This window comes from Kryptolebias marmoratus, linkage group LG11 (assembly GCF_001649575.2).
Source record: "Kryptolebias marmoratus isolate JLee-2015 linkage group LG11, ASM164957v2, whole genome shotgun sequence".
Lineage (NCBI taxonomy): Eukaryota > Metazoa > Chordata > Actinopteri > Cyprinodontiformes > Rivulidae > Kryptolebias > Kryptolebias marmoratus.
The window spans coordinates 7,463,196-7,483,410 of record NC_051440.1 but is presented as its reverse complement, the minus strand read 5'-3'; the positions used below and the strand labels follow the sequence as shown (position 1 = coordinate 7,483,410).

Sequence of the window (20,215 nt, the reverse complement as noted above, 5' to 3'; positions counted from 1 at the left end):
TCAAAAAATACTGCCACTACACTCTCCTTATTTACTTGTGCTATTGGTACTATAATTGATTCCTTCCAGATCAACGGTAATTTCCCCTCCTCCCAAATTTTTTTATATAATTGTATTATTATATCTTTCGATTTTACACTGAGTTGCCTTATCATTCTATACCAAATCTGATCTTTACCTGGTGCTGTATTTTTTGTATTATTTAGTGCAAAATTCAATTCGGCTTTTGTAAACTCAACATTCAACAAACTATTTGTTTCTTTAACACTCCATCCATCCATTTTCTTTACCCGCTTCTCCATTCCGGGTCGCGGGGAGCTGGTCCCCTGCGAGAGGCAGGGGACACCCTGGACAGGTCGCAAGTCCATCGCAGGGCCACATATAGACTAACGAGACAAACAACCATTCACACTCTCACTCACACCGAGGGACAATTTTAGTCAGTCATCAATTAACCTAACATGCATGTTTTTAGTCTGTGGGAGGAAACCGGAGTACCTGGAGTAAACCCACGTGTGCACAGGGGGAACATGCAAACTCCACCCAGAAAGGCCCCAGGTCAAGCGATCCTGCAACCTTCTTGCTGGGAGGCAACAGCTCTAACCACTACCCCACTGTGCCACCCCCAACACTCTGTAATAAATCTTTATATTTTAGTTTTGTATTTTCTCTTCCTTTTCTTCCCTCTTCACTAATATTATTTGAACTATGAATTTTACTAAATGTTCTTGCCAATATTTCAACTTTATCTTCATCTTTTATTATATTTGTATTATCTATTTTTAATATAGGATATTCAAACTTTCTCTTTATGCCATTCATTCTTTTAATTACTTCCCAATTTCCCAATCCCAATTTTTGTTTCTTTCCCTGTTGTACTACAAAATTTCTCCAGTATTCTCTTTTTGCATTCTTAATAGTTCTCCTTACCATTGCTTGTTTTCTTTTATAATCAATTAAATTATATAAATTGAATTACTTTTCAGCACTTTAAATGCTTTTTTTCTTAACTTTATTGCTTCTTTACATTCATTTGTCCACCATGGCACCATTTTCTTACTATTTTTATACCGTCCTTTCCTTATAGAATGATTTGCTGCTTCCATTATTATCTCACAAATTTGTAAATTTATATCATTTATATCCGTATTCATATCTACTTTTTCTAAATTAATTTGACTCAAATATCCACATTTAATCCAGTCTGCCAGTCTCCAGTCACTCTTTTGCCTTTCTGCCATGCCGATCCACACCTGCCTCAAGTTCTACTAATTGCTTCACCTGTGCCCACCTACCTCGTCACCCTCAGTTTTTAAAATCCCGGTCATCTCTCCCACACTCTGCTGGATCAGTGTTCCCTGTTGCTACGTTCTGCTCCATGCCTTTTTTCTTCTTGTTAAACTTAGTTCTTTATTTTGCTTCCCTGACAGCTTTTCGGTTTTTGTTTATTTTATTTTAATAAATTAATTTTCGTTATAAAATGAGTCTACACTCTGGGTTCACCTCCTTCCCCCCCACATCTGACAGAAACCAGACATATTTAAGCATGAGCTAAGTAGCAAAAAAAGTAGTAGCAAAATAGTAGCTAAAATAATCTAAATGAAATCATAATCAGATATAAAAATACGGAAGAACATCAATCATGTATAATCTAAATGAAATATAGGATAACTTAAGTAAAATCATGAAACCAAACATATATAAACATGAGCTAAAACAGTCAAAATAGTAGCTAAAATAATCTAAATAAAATCATGATAAATTTAAAGCTGAACTAAACAACAATTAGGAATCTAACAATATCTAAAATATGAGCTAAGATAAACTGAACTAAACTAAATGTACAGGAAGGCTAAATAAGCTAAAACATGACAATGCTAAAACTAACGGTACAGAACTTTCTAATAGTACCCCAGGCCCCGCTAGGCATCTGACGTAAGAGGTACTAACTAAAATAAAGAAGGAGGGAAGTGGGGGTTGGATGACTCAGAAACAGCGGAAAGTATGTGTTTATTAGAGACAGTGAGAAGACAGTGTAATATATGTTGTATGTGTGTGTGTGTGTGTGTGTGTGTGTGTGTGTTTGCAGATAAGTCCATGAATCACGTCACAGAGGCCATTGTCTTTGATAATGTGATGGAATGTTTATCAGCCAGCCCAGAGCAGATCCACAGATGTCCTTAGGCAGATGGAGCAGACCATCTTGTTTACATAAATTCCGAGGAGAAATTGAGATAGCTGACCAAGGTCAGCCTAGGGGAGCAAAATTCATAAACAGTAATTGTTTTGGTTCAGGCAGACTTGATTTTGTCTGTCTTAAAAGTCTTGCTGATACTTCTCAATGACGAATCCAAACAGCCAAATTCCAGGACCATTCTGCCTGATCAGAGCGAGCAACTTTCTCCAAGATGTAACCCATATTATTCATGAGTTCCAGAAACGCAATTCAGTCTGCGGTCCTGTAAAAGTATAGCATCCAACTTGCGATTCAGCTCCCGTAACCACACAGTTTGATTGCTGACCGCCAAACCCATCAAACGAATTTGATGATAAGTCAGATAACTGCCTAATCCAAGCAGCAGAAGTAGTTTCTCCCAAAATATTTCTGTAAACAAGACCTGCAAGATCTGAGTCTTTTGTGAAAGTTTGATGGAGTCCAGCTGTGCTTTTTAAATTTCAAGTTAACGTCACTCCGTCAAAGACATCTGTTTAGTCAAATAACAAATGTGCTTTTTCTCATCATTGCAGTTAAATGATGCATCTGGCACACCTAATTATGGTCAGAATACTTGGTGCTGTGACCCCAAACTGGAAGAGTGACTCCAACAGATCCCAGGAACAACCTCAGAGATCTCTGTCCAGAAGAGCGCAGTCCTAGGAACAGCTAAGATACTGAAGAGATCCCTGAAGCTCCCAGGCCTTTGGTAGAGGACCTGAGCTTGTAGTGAAAGTGGAACCGCCCACGTGGAACAAGTAGGGCAAAATGGGATTTTTATATATGTGTGTATATTTATGTGTATGTAAACTTGCTATGCCATGTATTTAAGGAAGCTATACTTTTAAGCAAAAATAGCTATAGAAAGCAGAGTTTCCTCAAATGATTGGGGTGGCCAAAGATTAATCTACGGTGGCCAAGGCCACCACTGGCCACCCTCTGGCTCTTATATTGCAGCTGGTGGCAGATAAAATTGCTCTCTCTGCTCACCAGGATACGTCACTCTGTGTCGCCTTATACAGCGAATTGTCAATACAGTAGATCATTATCAGCATAGATGTGATTTAAGATTTCATCCCTTGTGAAAAACTTTCTCTAAACTTAGTTTCAGTCAATCTGAAACACACACAAACATATCTGTGCCTCTAAACACCATCAGGTGCCACAGGAGTGTTCGCAGCCTGTTTGAGTGTCTCTCTTGATGTTTTAGTTCTTGGAATCAAACCATATTAACACTAAAGGGAGTATATTTGGATGCCCTGTTTAATTCCAGTTGAGAAAAAAAGTCATTTAAAACACTAAAAACCTTCCCTATTCATGACCCTCAATGATGGAGGACATTGGCCTACTGCTTGTCAAATTGTGCTGAAAAAATTTCCTGAAACTTTAATAAAAGAAAATATTTTCTTTCCTTAACTGTTGTTTATACACTTTCCATTACTTATGTGTCAAATATAATATTCTTCATTTGCAGTTTCCTCTAATTTAAATTTAATCTTTTTGTAGGTTGTATTTAACCTGAAGAGTTTTTTAAAAAACCTATTGCTGGTAGTTTTTGTGTTTTGTTTTTTTTCTTAAATATTCTGTAAGTCCACGATTAAAATTAAATCAACTCCAAACACAACCTCAGGGGAAAAGCAATATGACGTATTACTGTTTACATATTACATAACCTAAGCAAAGGTTCAGTAACGGTGAAACCACCTTTAAGCAGCAATAAGAGGAAGTAAAGGTTCCTGAATAACCTTATCTGCCTTTCATATTGTTGTGAAGGACTTTGGCCGACTCCATTTTAAAACATTGTCTGAAGTATGTAGAGTTTGTAATGTAATTGTTGTGCATTTATTACATGTCCTGTTTTGGGGGTAAATTTGCGGAGATGTTCACTCCTGGAAACTTTGGCAAAGACATCTAAGGAAAAACCTCTGCACATTTAAAATGGATTCCAGAATGTTTTAAAATTACCGTTAACTTTTCGCAGATTGACAAGCAGCAAAACCTGCTTCTCTAAGGTCATTGCTGATGTCTTTCCATCTTGGCAATGTGTTAACACACACCTGTATGCTCCAGCAAACTGCCTGTTTTTAGAGGTGATCACACTGATGTTGATTAATTAACCAAGTGCATTTGATCAGCAGACCTGTCTGCTTTTTAAAAAATATCTATGATACGTCTTGTAATAAATATATAATGAAAATATTGTCTTTCTCTGGCTGATTAAAGGCAATATCTATCAGTGGTTTCATAAAGAAGTCCTTTTCACTACAAAGTAAAATTTGATATTGTGACGGTTTGGCCTTTTTTTTTTTTTTTTGTAATTAGCTTGTTGATTTTTGGGGTTCTTTTAAATGGGTGCCAGCCAGGTCTCCCTCCTGGCATATAGGATTCGTGTAGTTGTGGTTTTTCTTTGTTTTGTTGTTTTGTTTTAAAAACCCGTCACACAAGGACGTGCACTACAAGGTGCAAACCCTTTTCTTTTAAAATCCCGGTGAATGTAATATGCATAACCCCAAACAAAAATAAACAGGCAGAAAAAACGACTTGCAGTTTTGGCGGATGTGTATTATACAATTTTAAAGTGCCAAGTCCAGAGAAGAAAAAAAAACAACTTCAAATTCCTCCCCCCCAAGTGTCCATAAACAGAAAAAAGTCCTTTTTGTGGAGTTCACACCCCCAATGAAATTGCTCCACAGCAACAACTGTGACAACACACACAAAACACAAAATATAAGGCACTCATTACACATTACACAAAACAAAACCCCACAAATAATAATACAAAAAAGTAACTCACAGTCAGGTGGAGCTCTGATGTCACACAATGACCAACGGCATACAGCAGGCCCACTAAACAAAGATATACATTTTTTTTTTTTACTTTATTTTCTTTAAGGGGAAACTTAGTGACCCGTATGCAAATAAAGTTTGTTTAGTTTAATTTAATTTTTTACTCACAATCGGTGAGTTTAGAGAGACGCGATGATGTCACCGCCGGCACCCGCACTTCCGCGTTTGGAGCAGCACTCGTATGGTCGAGGAGCGGCTTGGATACTCGTAGTTTGTCCTTTTTTTGGCGAACGAGAGTTTTTTCCGTCTCCAGCGTTAAAACGGTGTACAAATTCGATGGGTGAGGGATTAACTGCCTTGTTAACAACGTGTTTGTGCTGAGTTGGAATCGTGGCGGCGGCTGCTGCTTCTCCCACACTGGTCCTCGAGGGAGTGACATTTTTGGAGACACGGAAGGGGAGAGCTTGAGTGGTGGCGCGAACGGCCAGCGAATGCGGTGAGTGTACGGAGGGACGGGGGCGTGCATGTTAGATGAGTTGTGAGGATGGTGTGGGCAGAGCAGGGTGAGAACTGTGCTTTTATTTTTGAAAGCTTCAGGTTGCCACAATATGAATAATACAATTTTGTTTTGTAAGAACCATCTGTAAGTTTGCAACTCTTTAAAGTTTCTTCAAGCCTGTTTCCTTTGATACAAAATATTTCTTTCCAGCCTTTGACACAAACTGTTTATAGTTGAAAACAGAAAAGTGATCAGGAATATATTATGAAATAGTGAAGATTTCTTCTTTTTAGTCGGTTCCTAATTAATCAGTTTTTAGGATAAACTGCATTTAACAACTGAATAAAAACATCTGAAAATGATTCTTTCTGTGTTTTATAAATCTTGTTAGCCATTCAAATACATGCACCTTGGCTGTCACATTAAAAATAATTTTAAGAAAACTGTTATCACTGATGCATGTAATTTAGTGTACATGTGGTACCAGGCTAATAAAGGCTGGGGCTATCAACAGGTTCACAGACAACAAGGAGGGAAACAGTGAAACAGGACCCAGGGAAACCGATTCTTGAATTTTTATACAATTTTATCTCCAAAGGGGATGAAAATCGTATTCTTTTAAAAGCACACCAAACTTTTAAAATCTCCAATCCATACAAAGTTAAAAGTTCCCTAAAAGGCTGGGATCCAGAGAGTCCAATCCACACAGGGAACCCCTACTCTCAGTCCCAAAGCCCTGGCTCCGCCTCTTCCTGCTGCAGCACGCTCTGGTTGCCATCGCTCGCTCCTCCGTGTCGCCGCGCTGTCCTCCTGTGGGGCACAGACAACCCTAACCAGAAGCGTTGTCTAAACGAAGGAACCCGCTGGTCTTCTACAAGCCCTCCACAAGGCTCCCAGCAGACATCAGTGGAAAACGGTACTCATGGATAAGGGCAGAGTTCCACATCTGCCCTCTGTCAATCCAACTTGTCGTTTTCAACTGATTGTAGTCGTCGCTGCAGTCATCCGCAGAGCCACCCGATCGATCCGGCTCTTCCATTGTGCCACACACCACACCCGGCTGTAATCGGCTCGCTTTGTTCCCCTCTCTCTTCCTTTCTTTTTTGAATGTCAAACCCGTCCTTTTTTAAATGTTCCACCAGCGTCTCTGACAGGTCCGTGATGCGTGCTAATAGGGTTCTTCCCAGCACGCCCACCACTACACAGGTGTCCAGCATCAGCCTTTAATCCTTCTGAGTCCACAGTGGATAAGAAAGAATATAACATGCAATAACAGAAAAATACACAACCATAAACTATTTACAAAGAAAGATGCACAACAATAAACTATTTACAAAAATCACACTTTACAAAATAAAAACAATTTCCACTGTGTGACATACACAGTATTCCACAATGCTAAAAAAAAATTCATTTAAATCTATTATGTTTAAATTTACAATTATTTGGCAACCCAAAAGATCATCGAATGCCCCCTAGGGTTTAGTTTTGTTTTACTGCACTCATAAGGATCAGAGAAACACACTTAGTTTGGTTTCATTATGTGTTTTGCTCCACCCCCTGCAGTTGCATGTAGACTCATGTTGATCAAACTGTAGTTCAAACTTCTTATGAGCTTTTTATATGTTTCCTACTTCAAAAACGCAAGCTAGAAAACCCATTTTGGTTTCAAAAATATTGTTCAGAAAAAACGTTTTTGAAGAATTTTATGTCCTCCTGTATCATCTTTTCCAGTCCCCAGAAGTAAAACTGACTTCCATATTACATTCTCACTGCTTTTAATGATCTATAAATAAATTACAATCCCCCGAGAGCAAGTCTCATAAATGAGGAGTCAAGATAGAAAACTTTGTAAAACCTTTGTCTTTAACTTCTTCTTTATTTTACCAGAGTCAGATTAAACAGAGGGTCGCACAGCTGCTGCCAGGAAAGATGAATGGAGAGAAACAGCAAGAGGTGTAATGACAGACAAACACAGGAAGGTGGCAAAGGAAGACCAGGCTCTTTGTTTTATAGAAAATAAAATGCATACGATCAAATTATGTCACTCATGTCCCCTATCAGTGGTACATCATGTGTTTTATTTAATTCTGTAAACTGTATTGTCAATGAGTTCAAATGGAAGGCCTTGCGATCATCTGCCACTTTGTGCAGCAAAGATTAAAACTAAGATATTGCATGATCTGTTAGCGCTCAGAATATATGTTGAGGATATACTAAGTTCAAGATGTTTTTGTGTTTCATAAGTTCAATTAGCTAAGTTTAATTGGCTCAGAAAGGCATGTTAAGAAGTATTAAGAAGCGTTGTTAAGCTCTTTAAAGTCACTGCTTGACATTTAAGAGCTTTTCTATATCTGACAGATGATGTAAGTGTTCAGAGAGCAGTCCTGTGTCACTCTCCACATGCCGGTCTCAGACACCATGGTGCAGCCTGTACCCTGAATGCTGTCATCCGGCTCTCCTTCACCCCATTTGGTAAAGGTCAGAGGACGATTTTTCAGATCAGACCTAAAATCCCCTTCTGCTTTTTTATTATTGACGTTGATCCAGGCTGTTTTGTCAGCTTCGCCGATCAGCTGAGTCAGAATGCGGTTCTCCTCCTCACTCTGGGGCAGAGCCAGCTCTAAGCCTTGTTGGGAGCAGAACTCAACGGCCTTCGAGAAAGAGTCTGTCTCCTTGTTGGACACAAAGTATTTCTGACCGACCTTTCTCACAAAGCCAAAATTTATTGCTGGAAAAGGAGAAAAGAATGTAGTAAGTTAGAAATAGCACATCTGTTTATTGTTCACATCATCCAAACCCTCTCCCCCTTTTTTGATGCTACTGATTTTGGAGTTAGAGACTATGATTTGTTTTTTCCATATCTGCACCAGTCCTTGAGATAGATAGCACAACTGGCCTCAGCCTCTCTGATACCAGAGCAGGAGCTGCTCTGTGGTCCTGGGTTTGTTTTCAGAGCCCAGTTACAGACTTGTACACAGCACACTTGGTCACACTTTATTTTTGGGATAATTCTATTTCTGGTTTAGGCAATGCAATGCATCACTCAGACTAAAATTACAACCATCTATACCCCCCTTGAAACAATCAACATCTTACCTGTTTGGAGAAATAGAGTTTACTTCTGATTGAACTGATGAGCTAACGACTAGTCTGAGTCCAGCCTTCACCAAGGCTAGCTGCTGCCATCTTAAAACTACTCTAACATCAAAACTTTCATAGCAGTTCATGCAAATGTTGTTTCATATGCCTTCACAATGGTGTCAGTTTCACATTACTTGGTTATCTACATTGACTTCTATAGTTATTTTCAGAGATCAAAGCAGCAGCAGTGCTGCTCTCATACTTCAGGTGAAGTCTGGGGTCCATTTTAGATGGAATTGTGTAATCTCTGCCAAAATAATGTGTGTAATGTCAAACCAATGCTAATGTAAAGGTTTAATAGGAGTGTTTGCATGAACTACATTCAAAAGTAGAATAAAGTTGTTTTAAGACAGCAAATATGCACTCTGAACATGTCTGCTCAGACCTTAATGAAAAGCTAATAAGAGCTTCTCTGAGCTAATCCAATGTCAAAAACAAATTTTGTTGTCAAAAAACAACTCATATTTACAATTTTATGAAACTCCTGCTGGCTGTGCCCCTGTCTGCACAGAAAGTGTTACCCCATCACTCATACAGCTTTCTGAGCTTTCAAATAACTACAGAGTTGTATGGAAATAACTGTATATCTAGAAAACACATGATAGTTTAAGTGTCTATGTAACAGCATTTGCAAGAATCACTGTCAAGTTTTTGGGATTAGAGTTATTTTAATACAGTAACAATCCTTGTTGGTTGTGGCCGAACTCAGACTGGCCGTTAGCTTATCAGTCCGGTCAGAATTTAACTTTATTTCTCTAAACTGAGTTTGTTCAAAGTGTTATCTACAACACATATTAATTGTTTAAAATTTTTACACAGAACCTCAGTTTAAAATGGCCAGAATGTTCTTTGAAACCATTTTTTATAAAAAACATTTACTAAGCTGTAACTAATAACCATTTGCATGTATTTAACTCCTTCAGGGCTCATTTATCTCTGTAAAATCGATGAACACTTACCAAGCTCTAACTTTGCAGTCGTCTTCTTCAGTGTTTCAAAATCACGTTCAATAAAACTGAAGATTTCTGGATAAGACAGGATAATTTCTGTTCACAAATTCATTAAGTTGTAACTCACAGAAATCTCTGCTGACCAAAACACTTTACAGTTAAATTTATGAGGAGCACAATTTGTATGATATAGTAAAGTTTATAATCACTGGACTTCATAAAAACAAATCTCAAGTGTACAAACACACAAACTTACTCTCTCAAAATGTTCACACCTTAAAAACTGACTTTATGAAATATTATCATCATTTAAATAATATGAATATACCTATTTGGTAAATACATTAAACTGTAAACACCTCGTCCACACATTATAGCTGGTCCTGGTGGTCCTGGTGGTCCTGTTTGTCCTGTACGTCCTCGTGGTCCTGATGGTGGTGGTGGAAAACATTTTGAAAGAAGTAATCAGGAGTGAAGCAAAATTTGTAAATTCATATTGTATTTGCAAAGGGGGAGTTGCCAAAAAAATTCAGTTTGTCTGTGTTTACATAGCTTCCCCACGTTTAAATAAGGTAACATACATGAAAATAGACAAAAAAAACAACCATAATCATGTAAAAAAGTCAAGGCTCAGTTGAGACTGGTTCTCAAAGACCAGCACTGTTTGTGATACACATTTAGGGAGAAAAATTTACTGTCCCCTGACAACCGGCAGTAACTTATCTCAGTAGATGAGAGGATAAATTGCAATCAGCTGCACTGCTGACTTCACAATATGAAGTCAGACATGTCTCAAAAGGTGTGTCTCTTTTTGTGATGAGTGTTATTTTATTCATGTTTATTGTATCGTTCACTGTTTCATATTCAGAACACAAAACTTTGTGATCACAGAATATTTCGACAGAAATTTCAAAAAGGACCAGTGTTTTGTTTTTTTGCTTGATTAAAGAAGATAAGCAAACCATTATTATGTACCTGGTGGTCCAGCTGGTCCAACTGGTCCAACACAGCACACAGGTATTCCCGTATCTCCTGTTTCACATTGAGGACAAGGACCCTTGTCCTGACCGTAGCCTGAAGGAGCCGTCAGGCAGAAAATACAGAGGAGAAGACAAAGCCTCATCTTCTATTTGCAGCGTGGAATTCTGTAGAAAAATACATTTGATAAATCCACTATTTGGTTCACATCTGAAACATTTTTGTCAAATTACTGAACGTGTAAAAAAGCAAATCCAGATTAAAGTCACAATACAGATTGTAATAACATTTTTTCTCGTTAAAACTGATGTTTTCAATCATTAACATGTTGTCACTCGGATTGATGATGAAGGTCAGAATCAAAAATGAAACATAATCATGAAACTGACTTAAAAAGTAAATTTCTTTTAAAAACAACTCACCACCAAAACAGACTTATGTCCAGAATGTGCTGCTGTTTCCAAACACAAGTACTGAGAGAAACAGCTTAAAACCACAGATGTTAAAGATCAAGCCCAGTGAAGTGATAATCAGTTTAAAACATGTTACACAACCAGCAAACAGGAAACTTCTGTCTGATAAATGTAAGTTCTTTTCAAAAGCTTATAAACTTTTAATTGCCTTGAGAACCATGAAGTTTCTTTTGGTGAGATTTTGATGAATTATCATTTTATGTTCTCGATTACTGCTGTACATACTGGTCTGTAAAAGGACAAATTTAATGCCAAAGCAATTTTTGAAAACATTTCAAAGTAACAGTGTTGTGCTGTGTGAGAAAAAGTGGATCAAAAGTTAATTCATTTAACATCGATGGCAGCATCTTTAGCATCTTTGGGAAATGTGTAAACCATATTTTACTCCTAACAATAGTGACAAAACGTTAAAAGTTTAGATAAAATTGCAAGGGCGATGTGAAGTACTTTCTCCCAATATATTATTGTAAACAAGACCCTCAAGATCTGAGTCTTTTGTGAAGGTTTGATGGAGGCCAGCTGTGCTTTTTAAATTTCAAGTAACATCATTCTATCAAAGACATCTGTTTAGTTGAATAACAAATGTGCTTTTCCTCATCATTGCAGTTAAATGATGCATCTGGCACACCTAATTATGGTCGGAGCACTTGGTGCTGTGACCCCAAACTGGAAGAGTGACAACAGATCCCAGGAACAACCTCAGAGATCTCTGTCCAAAAGAGCGCAGTCCTAAGAACAGCTAAGATACTTAAGAGATCCCTGAAGCTGCCAGGCCCCTGGTAGAGAACCTGAGCTTGAAGTGAAAGTGGAACCGCCCATGTGGAACAAATAGGGCAAGATGGGATTTATTATTTGTATATGTGTGTAAACTGGCTATGCCATGTATTTGAGGAAACTATACTTTTAAGCCAAATAAACTATAGAAAGCAGAGTTTCCTCAAATGATTGGGGTGGCCAAACAATCATCTATGGTGGCCAAGGCCACCACTGGCCACCCTCTGGCTCTTATATTGCAGCTGATGGCAGATAAAATTGCTCTCTCTCTCTTTACCAGGATACGTCACTCTGTCGCCTTATACAGCGAATTATCACCACAATTGATCTTTATCAACAAAGATGTGATTTAAGACTTCATCCCTTGTGGAAAAACGTTCTCTAAACTTAGTTTCAGTCGATCTGAAACACACACGAACATGTCCGTGCCTCTAAACACCATCAGGTGCCGCAGGAGTGTTCGCAGCCTGTTTGAGTGTCTCTCTTGATGTTTTAGTTCTTGGAATCAAACCATATTAACACTAAAGGGTGTATTTTTGGATGCCCTGTTTGATTCCAGTTGAGAAAAAAAGTCATTTAAAACACTAAAAACCTTCCTTATTCATGACCCTCAATGATGGGGCGACATTGGCCTACTGCTTGTCAAATTGTGCTAAAAAAATTTCTGAAACTTTAATAAAAGAAAATATTTTCTTTTCTTAACTGTTGTTTATACACTTCTATGTGTCGAATATAATAATTTTCTTGATTTGCAGTTTCCTCTAATTTAAATTCAATCTTTTTGTTGGTTGTATTTAACCTGAAGATTTTTTTTTTAAACTTATTGATGGTAGGTTTTTTTTCTTACATATTTTGTAAGTCCACCATCAAAATCAAATCAACTCCAAACTGAAGCACAAAAACTGATCTTGATGGAGAAGATGAGAGCTGCCAGTCCAAGGCAGCAAGGATTTTTAAAGATGAAGCAGCAGATTGATCAAACAACATAGTCTTTGGGGGACTACGGGTTAAACGGGGTGCTCATGTCCACTGCGGCGTATCGAATCACTGTATCACAAGGAGCCTGTTCAGAGTGTCCTCCATGTCTCCACTTCTGCAGTGGAACTGCCTCGGCTCGGTGACCTGTCGCTGATAAAACTATTGTTCTCATTGCTCCAAACTCGGCAGCAGTACAAGGAGGTGACAATAAAGATCCATTTAAGAAATCTTTTTGCATTTGTCTTATCTTGACAAAGGTTGTATTTAACACAGATCTTTTTATTTCTTTGAAAATCAGCATGCTTGTTCACATGACCTTATATCCTCCTTCCTTCAACCCAGTGTGCATTTTCTGTCCAGCATCTTTGGTTTTTCTTGTATCACCCAAGCAACAAATGCATGACTTGGACATACAACTGTCTGTCTTCCTGCAAACTAAAAGGCAGTACACTCTGTCCTGTAAGCAGTCTTTTACAACATCTATACCTAAACTAACTTTTTCCCATTAAACTTGTGTAATCAGATCAGCAAATTGAAAATAAATGTTGAACTGTTTTAGGATTCTAATTTTGAGGATCTGGTACAACATGTATAGGGAATTTTATTGAACTGAAAATTTAAAAAAAAAATTGTCTTTAAAGAGGTCAGTCTATTTAGTTTTTGGTTGAAACAGCACACCTTCACAGGTTGATTGAAGGTCTGCATTTAACGTCCTTGAAGGAATGCACATAACAAAGATTTAAACTGAGATCATCTCATGTTGAGAGAGGACAGGGTTGTTGCTGTGTTGGTCAAACCTTGGAAATGACAATATACATGATCTCATGGAATATCGTGAGCTGTTGCAAGATGCGAAAGTCCTCAGAGAATGTGCTGAAGATGCTGTTCAGCTACAACCACCCAAAATTCAGCTCAAAATCTGTAAAATTGACTGACTTATAGCCACCCTTGTAGTGGCTAATATCAATTATATGTTGGCGCAATTTTGAATTTGTAGATAATCAGCTGTAGAAGTAGATCCAATGAGTAATTTCTGAGAATTTTATTAAAATCTCTCCACTGATTCATGAGATGTTTTTGCTAATGCATACACACACACACACACACAGCAACCCAGGCAAAAATATTATCTGGTACTTCCTGGATCATGATGTCAGAAAAATATCAAACTTAAAATTCACAATTTCCACCACTGATTAAACGCTTGTTTCTTTCTGTGAGAAGAAACTGGAGCTCTGAGAAAAACGTTCACAAAAACGTGCAAACCCCACACTGAAGAGCATGCACAGTTGCACTGTGGTCAAACTGCACACACAATCAAACCGCAGAGCTTTGGTATTAGCCATTACACCACCGTGCAGCCTGCCTAACTCACCTACCATGAGATGAATGAGAGGGTAACCAGAGACCAACCATAAATCAACCTCAGAGGAAAAGCAATATGACATATTACTGTTTCATTTTTCAATGACACAACCTAAGCAAAGGTTCAATAACGGTGAAACCACCTTTAAGCAGCAATAAAAGGAAGTAAAGGTTCCTGAATAACCATATCTATCTTTCATATTGTTGTGAAGGACTTTGGCCCACTCCACTTTAAAACATTGTCTGAAGTATGTAGAGTTTGTAATATAAATGTTGTGCATTTATTACATGTCCTGTTTTGGGGGTAAATTTGCGGAGATGTTCACTCCTGGAAACATTGGCAAAGATGTCTTAGGAAAAATCTCTGCACATTTAAAATGGACTCCAAAATGTTTGAAAACTACTGTTGCCTTTTCGCAGATTGACAAGCAGCAAAACCTGCTTCTCTAAGGTCATTGCTGATGTCTTTCCATCTTGGCAATGTGTTAACACACACCTGTATGCTCCAGCAAACTGCCTGTTTTTAGAGGTGATCACACTGATGTTGATTAATTAACCAAGTGCATTTGATCAGCAGACCTGTCTGCTTTTTAAAAAATATCTATGATACTGATATGTTTGGTGAATGTAAGAAATAATGAAAATACTTGTCTTTCTCTGACTGATTAAAGGCATTATCTATCAGTGGTTTCATAAAGCTGCCCTTCTCACCACAAAGTAAAATTTGATATAAATATTAAAATGTATTTGTAAGATCCAGCTGTAATCTATTATGTTTTAATTTACAACCATTTGGCAATTCCAAAAGATCATCCAAGAGCCATCAAGGGTTTAGTTTTGTTTTACTGCACTCATAAGGATCAGAGAAACACACTTAGTTTGGTTTCATTATGTGTTTTGCTCCACCCCCTGCCTTTGCATGTAGACTAATGTTGATGAAATTGTAATTCCAACTTCTTATGAACTTTTTATGTTTCCTACTTCAAGAATGCAAGCTAAAAAACCCATTTTGGTTTCAAAAATTTTGTTCAGATAAACCGTTTTTGACCTCCTGTATCATCTTTTCCAGTCCCCAGAAGTAAAACTGACTTCCATATTACATTCTCACTGCTTTTAATGATCTATAAATAAATTACAATCCCCCGAGAGCAAGTCTCATAAATGAGGAGTCAAGATAGAAAACTTTGTAAAACCTTTGTCTTTAACTTCTTCTTTATTTTACCAGAGTCAGATTAAACAGAGGGTCGCACAGCTGCTGCCAGGAAAGATGAATGGAGAGAAACAGCAAGAGGTGTAATGACAGACAAACACAGGAAGGTGGCGAAGGAAGACCAGGCTCTTTGTTTTATAGAAAATACAATGAATAATATCAAATTATGTCACTCATGCTCTTCAAAGTCACTGCTTGACATTTAAGAGCTTTTCTATATCTGACAGATGATGTGAGCGTTCAGAGAGCAGTCCTGTGTCACTCTCCACATGCCGGTCTCAGACACCATGGTGCAGCCTGTACCCTGGATGCTGTCATCCGGCTCTCCTTCACCCCATTTGGTAAAGGTCAGAGGTTGATTTTTCATATCAGACCTAAAATTCCCCTCTGCTCTTTTATTGTTGACGTTGATCCAGGCTGTTTTGTCAGCTTCGCCGATCAGCTGAGTCAGAATGCGGTTCTCCTCCTCACTCTGGGGCAGAGCCAGCTCTAAGCCTTGTTGGGAGCAGAACTCAACGGCCTTCGAGAAAGAGTCTGTCTCCTTGTTGGACACAAAGTATTTCTGACCGACCTTTCTCACAAAGCCAAAATTTATTGCTGGAAAAGGAGAAAATAAAGTAGTAAGTTAGAAATAACACATCTGTTTATTGTTCACATCATCCAAACCCTCTCCCCCCTTTTTTGATGCTACTGATTTCAGAGTTACCCCATCACTCATACAGCTATCTGAGCTTTCAAATAACAACAGAGTTGGATAGAAATAACTGTATATTGAGAAAACACATGATAATTTAAATGTCTATGGAACAGCATTTGCAAGAATCACTGTCGAGTTTTTCGAGATTAGAGTTATTTTAATACAGTAACAATCCTTGTTGGTTGTTTCTCTAAACTGAGTTTGTTCAAAGTGTTATCTACAACACATATTAATTGTTTAAAATTTTTACACAGAACCTCAGTTTAAAATGGCCAGAATGTTCTTTGAAACCATTTTTAATAAAAACATTTACTAAGCTGTAACTAATAACCATTTGCATGTATTTAACTCCTTCAGGGCTCATTTATCTCTGTAAAATCGATGAACACTTACCAAGCTCTAACTTTGCAGTCGTCTTCTTCAGTGTTTCAAAATCCTGTTCAATAAAACTGAAGATTTCTGGATAGGACAGGATAAATTCTGTTAACAAATTCATTAAGTTGTAACTCACAGAAACCTCTGCTGACCAAAAAAACTTTACAGTTAAATTCATGAGGAGCACAATGTGTATGATATAGTAAAGTTTATAACCACTGGACTTCATACAAAACAAATCTGTTTTCAACAAATGGAAATTTTCTCTGGGTTGAAGTTGTGCAGACCTCGATGAAGTGTACAAACACACAAACTGCCTCCCTTAAAATGTTGACACCTTATAAACGGACTTTATGAAATATTATAATTTAAAAATTACGAATATACCTAATAATGAGGTAAATACATTAAACTGTAAATACCTCGTCCACACATTATAGCTGGTCCGGGAAATCCTGGTGATCCTTGTGCTCCGTCTGGTCCTCATAGTCCTGCTTGTCCCATTAGTCCTATTGGTGGTGGTGGTGGAAAACATTTTGGAGGACGTAATCAGAAGTGAAGCAAAATTTGTACATTCATAATCCATTTGCAAAGACAGACTTGCACTTCAAACTGCACTGCCAATTAAATTTAGTTTGTCTGTGCTGACATAGCTTGCCCATGATTAAATAAGGTAACATACATGAATTTAGACAAAAACAACCATAATCATGTAAAAAATTTTAAGGCTCAGTTGAAACCAGTTCTCAAAGACCTACACTGTTTGTGACACACATTTAGGGAGAAAAATTTACCTTCCCCTGACAACAGGTGATAACGCATCTCAGTGGACAAGAGGATAAATTGCAATCTGCTGCACTGCTGCCTTCATTAAAAGAAGTCAGACATGTCTCAAATGGTGTGTCTCTTTTTGTGATGAGTGTTTTGTTATTCATGTTTATTGTATTGTTCACTGTTTCATATTCAGAACACAAAACTTTGTGATTACAGAATATTTAAACAGAAATTCCATAAAAGGAACACTGTTTTGTTTATTTGCTTGATTAAAGAAGATAAGCAAACCATTATCAGGTACCTGGTGGTCCCCGTGATTCTGCTGGTCCACAGCACACATGTAGTCCTGTATCTCCTGTTTCACATTGAGGACAAGGACCCTTGTCCTGACCGTAGCCTGAAGAAGCCGTCAGGCAGAAAATACAGAGGAGAAGACAAAGCCTCATCTTCTCTCTGCAGTGTGGATTTCTGCAGAAAAATACATTTGATAATTCCACTATTTGGTTCACATATGAAATATTTTTGTCAAATAACTTAACTTGTAAAATAGCAAATCAAGATTAACATCAAAATAGAGACAGTAATAACTTTTGTTTCTGATGTTTCTTTGAAAAACAACTCACCAACAAAACAGACTTATCTCTAGAATGTGCTGCTGTTTCCAAACACGAGTAATGAGAGAAACAGCTTAAAGCCACAGATATTAAAGATCTAGCCTCGTGAACAGATAATTAGTGAAAAACATGTTACATAACCAGCAAACCGGAAACTTCCTGTGGTCTGATAAATGTGAACCTAGAATGTGAGTGAATGTTAGGCAGGGAAATATGTAAACCATATTTTCCCTCTAATACTAAAAACTTAAAAGTTCAGGGAAAATTACAAAGAGGATATAATGTAGTTTCTCCCAGTATAATATTGCAAACATCCATCCAATTTCTTCACCTGCTTCTCCTTTCTGGGTTGCTGGGAGCTGGTGCCTATCTCCAGCAATCACTGTGTGAGAGGCAGGGAGACAGGTCGGAAGACCATCACAAGGAAACATAGAGACAAACGAACATTCACACTTTCGTCTAGGGACAATTTTAGAGTTACCAATTAACCTAACATGCATGTTTTTGGAAGGAAACTGGAGTGCCCAGAGTAAATCCATGTGTGCACAGGGAGAACATGTAAACTCCACCCAGAAAGGCCCCATGTCAGGTAGAGAACCTGCAACCTTCTTGCTGGGAGTCAACAGCTCTAACCACTGTGCCACTTATTGTAAACATGACTAACCTATCCTACACCAATACATAAAATGCATTTTGAGTATTTATACTAGGTAGGTAGGTAGGTACATTTATTTATATAGCACCTTTCAGCACAGGGCAACTCAAAGTGCTTTACAACACAAGAACAAAATTACAGACAAAGTTACAGAACATGATAATGAACAAAATACAGAACTAATTGTCTAAATAAGCTAAGCTAAACCAACAGATCTAAGCATGACTAAATGTACAGAACTAAGCTAAGCTAAAACTAAAACTAACGGTACAGAACTATCCAAAAGTACCCCAGGCCCGCTAAACAGCCGAAGTAAAACCAGACATATCTAAGCATGAGCTAAGACAGTCAGAAATAGTAGCTAAATTAAACAGATCTAAACATGACTAAACGTACAGAACTAAACTAAGTGTACAGGAAGATAAAGCTAAACTAAACAGTACCAAATTTCTAAATGGTACTAGTGGGCCACTAAAACAGCAGATGTAGTAATTACTAAGATAGAGAAAGAGGGAAGGAGGAGGGGGGGAGTGAGAGAGATGACAGACACAAGTGCACAGCAGAGTATGAGTATGAGAATGTGTATGTTTGTTTCCAGACGGTAGGAGGCGGTGTGATGCATTTGTGTGTGTGTTTGCAGAAAATTCCATGAATCACGTTCACAGGTGTTCACAGGCAAGAGAGCAACGAGCTTCTGTTGACATAAATTCCAGGGAGAATTGATAAGATTTTGGCATTCAAGGCCACATCGGGAAGCCAAATGTAGGTCATAACAGAGTTGTTTTGGAACAGGCTGACTTTGTTTTGAGTCTGCCTTGAAGTCTTTGCTGGTACATTCTCGAATCCAAATAGCCGAGGTCCAATCTGTTGTTCCGAAACGAGCAACTTCTCCAAGATTTTAACCTTTACTAAAGTCAAATGCAAACACGCTTATCTGAAACATGTTTTATAGACCAGTCCTCTCACTCCTCACTGGAGCCGATTCCCTTGAACAAAAACTACTGTTGTGTCTCTGCACTGCTGTCCTCCTGCAGGACACAGGGTCACGCTGCAGGTCTTAATGCTCAACTCCAACTTGATCATCATCAGACTCCAGTGTGAACAGTCTCTGGCCCTAAAGTGACTAGCAAAATACAACTCAATGTCAGATGCAGCATGCTGCAGTTTAGTAAAAATAGATGCTACGCGTGTCGAACTTAGAGTTGTTGTGCAATCACAGCTGACAAAATTATTATCTGCCATGCTTGTTTTGTCCAGTAATTACATTTGATCTTGCTGCTTCCTGCCTGCTCAGGAGCAGATTTGAACTTCGGGAACGGATGTGATGTGAGAAACAAATTCAAGTATCGATCCCATTATTCTTGTATCGGTGCGATCCAACTCCAAAAATTAAAAAAATCATAATATACAAAATAATAATAATAAAAGATGAAACAACTGGACTTCTGTGGCTGAAGACATGTGAAGTTACAAGCTTTAAACTTCTTAATGTTGGCACTGATATATTTATATTTAGATCAATCCTCATAGCCCGACTTCAATGATGTAAAAGTCAGATGGAATGTGACATGACCATTTACAGGTGCTGGTCATAAAATTAGAATATCATGAAAAAGTAGATTGATTTCAGTAATTCCATTTAAAAAGTGAAACTTGTATATTATATTCATACATTACATACAAACTCATATATTTCAAATGTTTATTTCGTTTAATTTTGATGATTA

At 37.9% G+C, this 20,215-nt stretch overlaps 3 protein-coding genes across 3 annotated transcripts in view; all 3 read right to left on the bottom strand.

Annotated features, from left to right (window-relative positions):
• LOC108229692 (mannose-binding protein C-like) overlaps positions 1 to 5,608 on the bottom strand; it is a 10,721-nt gene extending 5,113 nt beyond the window's left edge. The window contains exons 1-2 of the mRNA XM_037978276.1: positions 5,171 to 5,608; positions 5,010 to 5,062 (exon numbers count right to left, since the gene is read on the bottom strand). The gene's annotated coding sequence lies outside the window, so the exon portion shown is untranslated. The remainder of the gene's footprint in view (positions 1 to 5,009; positions 5,063 to 5,170) is intronic.
• Positions 5,609 to 7,360: 1,752 nt separating this feature from the next.
• LOC108244108 (mannose-binding protein C-like) lies at positions 7,361 to 11,136 on the bottom strand. The gene is made up of 5 exons (XM_025009037.2): positions 10,996 to 11,136; positions 10,571 to 10,740; positions 9,955 to 10,023; positions 9,605 to 9,670; positions 7,361 to 8,232 (listed from the first exon to the last, which is right to left on the bottom strand). Exons 2-5 carry the CDS (start codon positions 10,716 to 10,718, stop codon positions 7,850 to 7,852), a joined length of 666 nt encoding a protein of 221 aa, XP_024864805.1. The 5' UTR covers positions 10,719 to 10,740; positions 10,996 to 11,136; the 3' UTR covers positions 7,361 to 7,849.
• Positions 11,137 to 15,357: 4,221 nt separating this feature from the next.
• On the bottom strand, positions 15,358 to 17,885 carry LOC112451033 (mannose-binding protein C-like). Its single transcript, XM_025009033.2, has 5 exons — positions 17,843 to 17,885; positions 17,521 to 17,687; positions 16,868 to 16,954; positions 16,464 to 16,529; positions 15,358 to 15,970 (listed from the first exon to the last, which is right to left on the bottom strand). Exons 3-5 carry the CDS (start codon positions 16,878 to 16,880, stop codon positions 15,588 to 15,590), a joined length of 462 nt encoding a protein of 153 aa, XP_024864801.1. The 5' UTR covers positions 16,881 to 16,954; positions 17,521 to 17,687; positions 17,843 to 17,885; the 3' UTR covers positions 15,358 to 15,587.
• Between the last annotated feature and the right edge of the window lie 2,330 nt (positions 17,886 to 20,215).

Excerpts from the sequence above, each read along its gene's own strand:
- LOC108244108 (XM_025009037.2), bottom strand. The coding sequence starts at position 10,718 with ATGAGGCTTTGTCTTCTCCTCTGTATTTTCTGCCTGACGGCTCCTTCA. Across the intron at positions 9,671-9,954 it reads AGCTATAATGTGTGGACGAG|AAATCTTCAGTTTTATTGAA; the intron begins GTGTTTACAGTT and ends TGTCTTATCCAG. Across the intron at positions 8,233-9,604 it reads GACTGCAAAGTTAGAGCTTG|CAATAAATTTTGGCTTTGTG; the intron begins GTAAGTGTTCAT and ends CTCCTTTTCCAG.
- LOC112451033 (XM_025009033.2), bottom strand. Across the intron at positions 15,971-16,463 it reads GACTGCAAAGTTAGAGCTTG|CAATAAATTTTGGCTTTGTG; the intron begins GTAAGTGTTCAT and ends CTCCTTTTCCAG.